Here is a 12,582-nt window from a genome sequence, read left to right on the forward strand (position 1 = left end):
ATCAACACTACAAGTGTAGCTACCAGTCTGGCTGCCAATGTTGATTTCATTAAGTCACACATTCAATCCTTTGTGGACAATAATGAATTATAACACTTTCGTCAGTTACAATGTTCCCAGTTCTTTAATGGAGGGTAATAACGTACAAGTGGTAATGGATAATAATGAACGACACTTTGATTAGTTGTAACGTTACACACTTTTTTAAGTTCAGATAATGAGATAATGTGTGATACTGGAACTTGTGTCAGTTATCTGTTCTAAATCATATTTAATACGATTAATAGTATATAAGGAATTATTTTATCGTGACTTTCTCATATAGGGTTAATAGTTATAATTGGTAATGGATTATACTGCTACTTGCTCACTTACAAATCTTCTAGATAAGATTTAAATATGATGAAATACTGATGAAGATATAAATGTTGGAAAGGATATTAGTAATGCATTTAAATGAAGCCTTTTATTTGGAGAAAAAAATTACTACCCATAATTGGAGTAAAGAAACAAAAAAGGGCTAATAAAACCTTTTAAGTTTCAACTAAATTGGAAATGGTTAGCTACATATGTTGAATATATATTTAGAAATATTTTGTAACACAATCATAAATATTATTATTTAGCTCACATTTATTGAAACATTTTATTACATAAAATGTGTTCTTCCCTGGCATGTGTACAGAATATTTTTAATTAACAGTACTGTGTGGCCACAAACAACCGAGAGAAATGTGCTGCTGCTGATTCTTCTGTCAACCATGATGGAAGACATATTTTAAACATTTGGCAACTGTGAAAAGCAAACAAGTATTAAAAAGGTTTTATAGGAACAAAATTATTTTTCACACAGTGACAGTTCTTTATAGATATATACTTGCTACAACTGAAGTAAAAAAAAAATACATATGAATTAAATATTTTATTCAAGACAGATATTCAATAAAGTATACACAGTTCTCAGTTTCGAAAGTAGCAAGTTTCATAACAAAAACTGGCCACAAGCTAGTGTTATTTCTGATCTGATATTTCCTGACTAGGAATAGTTTTATTGAAAATACCAAGTGTCTACTCTTCTTCATCCTCTGGTAATTCTTTACCCCAAACAAACTGATAATTTGTTTCAAGTTTTTTCTGACGTTCCATTTCCTGGACTGCTTCTTGGTTCTTCATCTGAAAGGTAAAGAAACTTTACATATTAGTTTTAAACAAGGCAGAAGGAAGAAGCAATATAGATAAAATCTTAACTGCACATTTCACTGCTAAACCACCCTGCCTAATAATGAAACCATTACTAGTAACCAGATTGAACAGTGTTCCCATCAAAAGGATCAATTAATTAACAACATTATTAAAAGCTTATATTTTGTGGTGATATATATAAAGAAATGGAAAATGCCACTATACTGTTCACTACGTGAATGTTGTAGGTGAATTTTAATTATATTCATATTAATTTTAGTGTGCATATTTTTACTTTGGATATATTTAGTGTGAATCCTATACATTTTGTTAAATTTTATTAATAAATTAATTCTAAGTGTTAACCAAATTTCTGGAATTGATAAAGGGAAAAATTAACTTTTTTTTAAAACTTATCTTGTAAGTGTATTCATGCAGGTGGGTGTGGTAATTATCCATTGTTTGGTATGGTACTTGTAAACATCAAAAACGTATACTTGAAAGCCTGTTAGCAATCTAATAAAATTTACTGTAGTGTAGTGCTATTCAATACTAAGAAGTCAAAAGAATTGGTTTCTACAACTATCAAGTATTAAGTTTGTTATATATTTGTCATCATTGAATACATTTCTAATCTATAAAATCATAATATTTCAATATTTAGCAAATTATATTACAGTTTCTACAATTTTTCAGCAGACTAATTTTATATTGGTAGAATCCACTACACACTTTTAGAAAATGTAAAACAATCAGAGGTATGTAAGTTACAATAAAGAATTAAACAGTCAAAAATAATATGCAAAGATTGACTAAACCATGATAAATTCATAATTCAAGAAACATTCTAAACATCAAGTCTGTAATAACACATTTGCCTACTTCATAAACTACTTGAAATACTCATTTGGCAAAGTTTAAATGGAAAAAAGTTTAATCAGAAAACAATACTGACATATTTAGCAAAAGGGAAAAGAAAACAAATAAGCTCTGTTGGAGGAATGTTTTTTTTTGTTTTTTTTTTTAAATTGAAACAAATTTGATGCATTTTAGTTTGCAATTAACTTTCCAAAACATAAAACTTTTTAGTATTCACAATCACACTGTTTTCAGAAAACCAAACTCAAGATGATGGCTTCAAAATGGTTGCACCTGATGGCTATCTTAATCTTTCATTTTTCAAAAGTTCTATCTACATATTAAACAGAAAGAAAGTTTCAATTTTTAAAAAACTCAGCCAAAGTTTTAACAATGTTTAACAGAACTGATACAATCACTAGGTATAAGTACATGCTTTAAATATAAAAAGATAATGACAGCATATTCTTGAAACATATCAGTTTAACACTATTAGGTTAATTCTTAAGAATTTGGCAAATATAACAGCTGTGGACCCATCTGTAATTCTAGGATTAAAGTGGATAAAAAATTGTAGAGAAATGCACAACCTGAAAAAAAGGTATTTCAAAATTTTGCTTTAATAATCTGTTCAGACAATTTTATCATTCAGAAACCACATACTTTTGTGTCAGGATGAGTTTATAGAAGTCATTCCAGCTTGAAGGTGCACACACATAACTAGATAAGTTGTTTCTATCAAGACGATTTGAAGTCAACAATACAATAAACAAAACATAAATATCTTCCCTGATCACTCACTACGTGTTTTACCATGCCAAAAAGCTTTAGATTTTTATTATCTTACTATTAATGTAGAACTTACCAGTAAAGTAAGAATCATTGTCTGAAACTGTTCTGTTTCTTCATCAGATAATGTATGAAAATCTTTTCCTCCTTCATCATCAGAATATCCAGCTGTAATTATTTTAACTTCTATTTTCCTGCCTACAACAAAAGATTTAAATACTTAAGGGAAGATTGTTAGGTAACTGTATATTGATCATTGTCTGACTTAGTAGCCTATACAATCACTTAAATTCTAATTACCAAAAAGTTCATTTTTGTTTTGTTTTTGTATTATTAAATGCTAATTACTTTAAGTCCTATCTTTAAGTTGCTAATCTACCATAGCATTCCAAGAAGTCCTGGCAAAAGATTCTACATGGTAGACTTCCAGTACGCTTCTGTGGTACACAAGTTGAATGTCTTGGCAACTATCACATCTAAGAATGGAAGTTAGTTTCCTTTTGTTTCTATAGTAAACTATATTACTAGATGGTGTCTTTTGAGATGATTCACAAGTTCTGGAATTTTGTCTATTGTATGTGGCCATATTACAAATGTATCTGAAACATACTTGAGCATAAAAGAACTTTGTTACAGAGTAAATAACTAAGCCTTTGTGTTATTATTGATAGTATTTATCATCATGCTCAAAGTAAGACATACTGATACACAAAGTTGGAAGTTTTATCATCGTCACAATTATCAGTTGATGTAATCCTTGAAGGTTCCATTATTTTTCAAACCACAAACTGAGTATCAAGTGTTCCAAGTCTGGTACATTACTAAATATGATGATTGGATAAAAGCTGATCACTGACTTGTAAGTTTATCATGGTTGCTTCTGTCGCTTGCACATGTGAAGATGATTTACCTGTCAATGGTAATATTATACATACATCATATCTTACTAAGGTATAGCATGGTGAATCTGTCCAGTTAGTTATAGAACAAAGAGGGTAGCCATGCTTGTGATCACTAAGTAGGCCACAAAGGTAGAGGATGCTGGTTTGGTGTATTGCTGGTTGAGTGTTTCTGTCTCACATTTGTTCTGATGTCTTTTTGTATATAATAACTGTTAGATTAGAACTTATTTTGCAATGGCCATTTTCAAAAAGGTTGAAGAAACATTGTTCATCACCATGATAGCATTACCTTTGTTATGGTGTCATACTCAAGTTCTAGGAGGCAGGTTTTTTGTTTCATTTTGTTAGAATAGCATTACAGTGGGGCTCTTTTTGGACTGATACTTTATTTTGTTTCTGTATTATATTTCTTCATCTGGTAAGCTGCAAGTTGTATCTTCTATAACCCCAGCTATAACTAGGATAGTTATATGTTTACTACCATGCACTGCATACTTTTTTTCTGATTCTTTTAACAGCCATTTAACTTAGCTCATTACTAAGCTAATATGTGTATTTGTAGTAACAGGAAACTCTTCCTTGAAGAATCAATGGGCAAAATTAATTGCTTTACAGAAATTTTCTATTCAAGAGTTAGTAAGAATTTTTAAAAATTGTACACATCTTCATATTCTGTGTTATTTGTTGTATTAACTAGATAAAAACCACACTAATTTACACAATAAAACTTACAAATCTAAAGACAAATAATACAACAACAGGCATTGGTTTCATTGTTATTAAACAAAAAAAAAACTATATGATGGGCTATCTATGCTGTGTCCTCACCAGGATAAACAAAGTTATTTAAACTTTAAAAAGGTCATACATACTCGAGTGTTAAAGAAATTCACCTAAAGTCCTACACAGTTTTAGAATACTTCTAAGAAGAGAGCATCAGATTAACAGTTGAAGCATATGATATAAACTATTTAGTATATAATAAGAAATGATCAGTAACAAACAACTAAACTTAAGTGTTTGTATAGGCTACTGCCTACAACAATGAAACACATTACTTCAGTGATTAGTTTCACATAAATTAAACTATATTTAGCATTTTGTGAATTAAACATGCTACTTATGACTTATTCCAGACAAAACAAGGGAAAAGGCCATACACTGCACAAAACTTTAGGGATATAAAGAAGGGTGGATTTTGACATTTCAAAATGAATACATTATAAAACAATAGTTTGAATCTTTTATAGGACTAATTTGGGTAATTTACTGGTAGCATTACCATCCATAACTACTAGTTTTTATTTAAATCAAACCACTTTTACTTAACATAAAATTCATAGATATGAAAAAGCATTCATATATATTTAAAGAATACTTTATACATCAAAAGTCTAATCATGTTTTAATACATTAATTAAAAATACATGTATATATAATATACATAATTTGATATAATATGCAACTAACACACACTAATGCTGCACTACAAGATAACTCTTTTGCAGGCAATTAAAATAACTGCAGCTGGCTTAAGCAAAATAAATCTTTATTTAACAATAACCATTCCAAGTAAGCTAACAGTCAAAGAATATTTTATCACAAAAATGAAATGGATAAACCTAATAAACAATAATAAATAAACAGCAAATGAGTACAGAATAACAGTTTGATTAGAAGATAAACATGAAACTTCAACTCTAACAAAAAGTTACAAGACAAAGTGTTAATGTCACATTTATTTAATAATACTATTGGTTAATTAAACTTGTGCTTCACAAATAAATGACAAAAATGTAGAGGTATGTATATTCTCCTTCATTGAAATTAAACTTGCTATTTCACATTTATTCTACCATAAACATTCTCCTACATGTTCTACACACAATGTCCCTCTGTTCCAGTCAACCACTTTGATGGTTTTTGCTTAAATAAGAAGTTTTGCTTAAGTAATGGTCATTAAACAAATCAAAGACTCCATTTCCCATGCGAGTGATACTTAATGTGGGTACTATTCAAACAGTTTCTACTAATTAGAGTAAAAAAAAATGAATACCATTTGATTAACCTTAGAGTATTCAGAACTATCTCTGACTTCCTGGCTAGTACAACCTTTATGTACAACCCTACAAAAATTATTTATGAAAATGTATTGTAATTGTATATTTCATTGCTATGCTTTCAAAATAAAGTTAAAGATGAAGTAAACTAGGTATATTCATAAACTAAATCTGTTTTCTTAGAGCCCTCTTCACCCTCAGAGTCTGTGACTAAATGCAATTATAATACAAAACAGTTATTAGATTGTCATTTTCAATTCCCATTCTAAATCTATTTTATCAAGTACCAAAGAAAACTAAAATTTTAATTTCCTATATGATGATATTTTAAAATGACAATTTTTAACATAAATCTTGTAAGTGGACTACATAACAATGTACTATTCTCATGGCAATATTGAAGTACAAGAGATTTTGTTTCAATGTGTCCTTCTGAGGATATTTCACCAAATGCACACCATTAATGAAAACAATTGTATCTCAAAAAGATAACTACATACAAATTTTTGTTCTTTTGTTGAGAAAGTAGTCAAAAAAAGAAAGAAAGTACCTTTTGTATTTAATCCTGCTTGTTGTAATTTCTCTTTAACAGCTTCCTCTAGTTTTTGCTGCTGATCTGTGTCTAAAACACGTTGCTGTTGAGATTTCACTTTATCTCCTAGTGGCTCTGTTGTGTGGGTCATGTGACGGACACGAACTTTAACTTTCCCATCATCAAGTTCAGATAACACATCTTTGCTCTCATCACTTGTCTTCTCATCTAATTTGATAAAAGAATCAAAATGTCACAGTAAATAAAGATCATTAACAGTGATGACGAGAAAACCCACTTATAGAGAAAAATATGTAAAAAGGGCTAGTGTGGGTTGACAAAATTTTTATGTAGAGGAGCAAACAACGTTTTGACCTTGTTCGGTCATCGTCAGGTTCACAATGAAGATGACCGAAGAAGGTCGAAATGTTGTTTGCTCCTCTACATAAAAATTTTCTCAACCCAAAGCAGCTGTTTTTACATATATAAAGATCATTATGCTGATTGTAGAAAAATACAGGCTCTTTAGACATAAATCTAGTATTATTGTATAAAGGTTTTACTTATTCCATGTCAAGAAATTGTCCCTAATTCAAAAGAAAGAAAAATTACACTTCGTTTTCTTTTGAATTAATAAGCATCAAGTCAAGAAATTATTATGCATGTTAATATAATTTTTTTTTCTCTCAAGTTAGAAGTTTTATTTTAAATAAACACCAAAATACAGAATAATACAATTTGTTATTGTGGCTAAATTATGTTAATGTTTCATTCAGTTAAACTGTGCACATGCAAATGTGCATTTTTCTTATAGTAAAACCACATTGGGCTATTTCATGTATTGCACTCACAAGAATCAAACCCATGATTTTAGTACTGTAAATCTGAAGACTTACCACTGTCCCTATGTGGGACTCAGTTGACTTTAATATAATATTAATTTGACACATTTTAGATTTCACAAATAACATTAAATATGTAAACAAACATGAAATATACAACAAAGTAATCACTTCAAACCTACAATATTTTGTCCCAAAAAATGCACTTCTCTACATAACACAGAACAACAACAAACAAAATTACATGTTCAATTAAAAATTATTAATTTTAAACTGACTGAAAATACACAAAATGCTAAGGATTGGAAATTAAAAACTAAATTTGACAAGTATTAACAAAAGCCATTTTTTAATGCAACAGTTCTTGTTCTATGAAAATAAATTAATTGCAAACTTTAGTGATGAAATTGGAAACAAATACAGCAAATAGAAATTACTTCAAGCAGTAGTTATAGATGAGCTAAACGTTTAGAGAATGGTCAACCTCATGGAAATTTTTTTCTCTCAAAAATATTAAAACAAAATAATAGAGTATGTAAAGAATATACAAAAATATTCATTAACTAACACTTTAAAGTTAACAAAGAAAGAGCGAGCTTTGCAAAATTTGGTTTTAACTCTTTGAAACCTTTGACATATCTATTAAAAAAAGTGTTTTTAGACATCAAATTTCAAATATATACAATCATTTTTAAAAGTATATAATTTAAGCCTATAACTAGGGAATTAACAATAAAAAGCTAAACCAACAACTGCAACAAATTCTTTCTGAATGGTATACCTGGTATGGTCCAACAAAACTTTATTATTATTAGCAATTACATATTGGCTTCACCTTGCTTGTTATCTCCTTCAAGGTACTTCACTTCATCTTCTTCCCTCACATCAAAGCTAAACTTTGGGATATCTCTTTCCATTTTGTCTTTTTTGTCTTCAATTACTATAAAAAAAATTAATGTGTTTTGTATTTTTTTCATCCAGGCAAGTACATATGATTCTTACTAATTTACTCATACAGGTAAGCATACATGATATTATGATGGTACAAAAAATTCAAATATATGCATAAACATTTTGTCTGATACTATGAAAATTTAGAAAATTATCACTATTTAAAAAAAAAACAAATTTACACAGTTTTTAGGAATAAATGACACCAGAATGACTGAAAGAAGAAACAAAAACACTGTTATTACACACACTAAAAGAATCTGAATGAAATAAGCTTCAGTTCCTTACTTCAAATGCTGTTTGAAGTCAGAACAAAAGTCCAGTAACTTTAAAGTAATAAAACATTATTAAATTACTGAAATATTCATTATGTTGTTGGAACAAAATCATTTCAACCAACAGTGGCAAGTAACAAGATTTCCAGTAACAAGAGGAAAACATCGGATTTTTTGCCAAAATGCATGCGTGTCCAATACATTTGTTTGAGAGATCTGCATGTTCTGCAAGTGCAACATGTGCGAAATTCCTATAAAAGCGACGGGTTCTCGGTTTCCATAGCTCAGTGTTAAGCCACCGACACGCAATACAGTTACGCCAAAACTGACTGAAGCACAACGCAACAATGCCATTGGTTGCTTGGAAGCAGGCAAATCTCGATCAGATGTTGCCAGAGCTGTGAATGTCCACCCAAGCACCATCACAAGGCAATGGAATCGCCACCAACAACATGGACCAACTCGTGACCGTCCACGATCTGGCAGACCTCGTGTGACCATGCCTGTACAAGATCGCAACATTCGATTACATCACCTTCGGGATAGGACCACCACTGCGACGTCTACTGCCTCAACCATACCAGGGCTGCATAGGATTTCTGATCAGACCGTATGCAACCATCTACAAGATTCTTAGGCCCCATGTGCAACCCATCATGGTGAACGTCAACGACGTTTTTCAACATGACAATGCCCGTCCTCACACAGCCCGACTCACCACTGCCTTCTTGAGACACCACAACATCAACGTTCTTCCCTGACCCTCCAGATCACCAGATTTAAACCCCATTGAACATCTTTGGGACGAGTTGGACCGACGTCTGCGACAGCGACAACCTCAACTGCAGACTCTACCTCGGCTAGCAGCAGCTTTGCAGGCTGAGTGGACAGCCATTCCACAGGATGTGATTCGTCATCTCATCGCTTCCATGGGCAGGAGATGCCAAGCAGTTACTGATGCTCACGGGGGACATACTCATTATTGACTTTGAGTGACGTTAAACTTCAACTAGCGAGCGTGGACTTCGCCTTTGCAGACTTTGGATGTTCAGCATTGAATGTGCAAAGTTTCACACATGTCATACAGAACTACCCAGAATAAACTTGTTAACAATTTGTCTCATATTTTGCCTTTTGCATTTCTTTTTTTGAAGAGTATATTAATATGAAACTTGAATCATATATGCATATTGTGCCCAGCATAGCCAGGTAGTTAAGGCACTCGACTCGTAATCCAAGGGTCGTGGGATCAAATCCCCATCACACCAAGAATGCTCATCCTTTCAGGAATGGGGTCATAATAATGTGATAGTCAATCCCACTATTCATTGGTAAAAGAGTAGCCCAATAGTTGACTGTGAGTGGTGATGACTAGCTGCCTTCCCTCTAGTCTTAAATTGATAAACTAGGGATGGCTAGTGCGGATAGCATTCTTGTAACTTTACACAAAATTCATAAACAAACAAACCATGCATACTAAGTAAAAATTAAACATCAGATTAGAAAAACAGCCACATGTAAATCTGCATATGTTCTAAAATATTTGTTTCTTTGTTTTATAAAACATTTGCTTTCTAAAGTCAATTAGATGACACACTAAAACTTCTTTTACACATGCCAAACATATCCAGCAAGTATTTCAAACAGCTAAATGCTTCAAAACTATTTCAATTGATAAAAAAGTGTACAATACTAAGAAATGTTGGATCATTTTTAGTAATACTATTACTTCAAATTGAAATAAGCTAAGTTCTGTTTTTACTTCACTCCTGTTACTGACAGAAAAATATCAGATTTAATTCACTCCCATAGTTGAAACTATGTAAAAATTTGTTTTGTTTCCAATCCTGTTTGGTTTCAAGTTTTATTTTCTAAATTGATATAGAATTTAATAAAACAATAACACCTTGTATTGAATTCACATACTAATAATTTTGATACTGAACTAAAGCATTCTATTTAAGTTTATATGCATAGTACATTCTGCCTTCATAAAACTACAAAATTAAGATTTTTTTTGCATATGTTAAGGCAAGTATTACACTTTGCACTCGCATATATATATATATTCAGAGAACTTACAAAGGATATCCCCTCTCACCTTCAGCACTATCTTCCAAAACCTCAAAGTGTTTATCTTCATTTATTTCCACTTTTTTCTTCTTCTTGTCAAGTTTTTTCAACAACTTGTTAAGAGTTGTAGCCAACTTCTTGAAGGCATCATCAGTTTCATCTTCATCTTGTTCTTCAAGATCCTCTTCAGCCTAATTCAATAGAACAAATATAAATTCATCTGCTATTTTTTTTATTTCACAGTAAATGCTCTGATAACACCCTTAATGTTATCACATTTAATTACTATCATGCACTCTGAAATAACAATTCACATAACATTTGATTTAATTCTGAGAATCATACAGAAATTATAAATTTAATTTCTTATCTATACAAAATTTCAACTATTTAAATATAACCATAGTAAAACACAAGTCATTCATAGTTATTTCAATGGCCCATAATAAACAAAAATAAAGTGAGCAACTATTACAGTCACTATTTTGTTAACCTTGCAAAGTTTCTAGAAAAGCACAACTTTCTTTACAAAATAAGGCAAGATAATCCAGATGAAAAAGACATTAAAACGTTACATTTATCATAATCTAATTATCGCATTCTATTAATACTGGAATAAGTGAAAACAGAGAATTACTTAAGTTTATTATTGTAAACTTCTGCTTTAAATCAATTTAGGTTTTCCTTATCACTCAAGTAATCACAAAAAGTAAGGTTATCTTCTCATATAAATACAAATAACTTGTAATATATGCAATACATGAAAATTCACTCTAAGTAATTAAATTCAAATTAGTACATAGAAACTAAAATATTCTAACAACTGTACGTTTTTAGATCAGCCTTACCTCATTTAAAATAGTATCTAATTGATGCGAAATCTGACGGTGGAGTTCACCTTCATTTTTAATGGTCTCTTGAGTATCTGAATTAAATAACAATACAAAATTATGAAATCCTTCAACCATAAAAAAACAAATTCTATTGATACAGAGTGCAAGCAGTGCAATGTGTTTCTCTTTTTCATTATTAGAAACCTTTAGCAAGTTTCTACTAGGAAAGTAAAAACACTTTGTACTGTAAATGTATAAACGAATAGAAGTACAGCAGTATTTCTGCTGAAAGTATGTGTATCTCTTATCTAAAGCAAAGCTACTGAGGCTTTCTGTTACTGCTCATACCTTTAAACTAGAAACTAAAGGAAAGACAGCTAGTCAGTAGCACTCCACGACATATGCTAAGGAATTTACTGTCACCCTTAATATAACAAGCCCACAGTTTAAATTGTGGAGAATACTTTATGGTATTGCATGGAATTGAACCTGGTTTTACCAGTTACAAAATCCAGAGACTATCACAAGTTAACTTCTGACCCAGTTCTCAAGGTAAACAGCTTTTTAGGTTTACATAATCTTGCTATATCTCATTGCACCAGTTTTATTAGCTCAAACTTTGGATACCTAAAACTTTTATTATAAATTTAGTGATAATAAGTTCACAAGTTTGAAACACTACTTTTCAACAGTAAATACTGAAAAAAAGCATAAGAAACATAGTAAGTAGACATACACACACATATAGCCATTAATTTACACTTGTATAATCTCTTAACAAGGTTACACCTATAAGTTGATAAAAGACACAAGTTTACTTATGAATGATACATTATTATGTATATTCATATTAAAGTTTAAATACTATAAAAGTAATTAAAATACAGCATAAAAATATGAAATAAATTAAGAGAATCAAACACACACATAATATGAGAATGCAATGAAATTGTACAGATATGTAGTGAAGTTGTGTTATTTAAATTTAGAAGTTCATTTCAATAGATAAACTTTCTTTAATTAAAAGATGTACATAATGAACATATATTAAGAGAAAGATCTGTTTGTTATGCTGAAACCAGCTTTTAAACAGAACTACTTCTCTGTTTCACTGTTAACATAAGTGAAACTTTACTAAACTGAATAACTGACACTGAACTGTTTTACTAAACCTTTTAACAAAGAAAGAAATTAATACCATATGAAGTTGCTAATTAACATTTCACTGTAAACTAATTACTCACTTTTTCAATACATAAATCTTTTTCTTTTCTTAAGTTGTATA

The 12,582-nt window shown here is 30.5% G+C and overlaps 1 protein-coding gene across 1 annotated transcript in view; it reads right to left on the reverse strand.

Moving 5' to 3' along the window:
- Positions 1-907: 907 nt before the first annotated feature.
- Positions 908-12,582, reverse strand: part of LOC143239902 (uncharacterized) — a 40,961-nt gene continuing 29,286 nt past the window's right edge. The window contains exons 9-14 of the mRNA XM_076481525.1: positions 11,313-11,389; positions 10,493-10,655; positions 8,001-8,105; positions 6,342-6,551; positions 2,906-3,027; positions 908-1,173 (exon numbers count right to left, since the gene is read on the reverse strand). Of these exons, the coding sequence (XP_076337640.1) occupies positions 1,069-1,173; positions 2,906-3,027; positions 6,342-6,551; positions 8,001-8,105; positions 10,493-10,655; positions 11,313-11,389 (782 nt within the window). The 3' untranslated portion in view covers positions 908-1,068. The remainder of the gene's footprint in view (positions 1,174-2,905; positions 3,028-6,341; positions 6,552-8,000; positions 8,106-10,492; positions 10,656-11,312; positions 11,390-12,582) is intronic.

This window comes from Tachypleus tridentatus, chromosome 13 (assembly GCF_004210375.1).
Source record: "Tachypleus tridentatus isolate NWPU-2018 chromosome 13, ASM421037v1, whole genome shotgun sequence".
NCBI classification, from domain to species: Eukaryota; Metazoa; Arthropoda; class Merostomata; order Xiphosura; family Limulidae; genus Tachypleus; species Tachypleus tridentatus.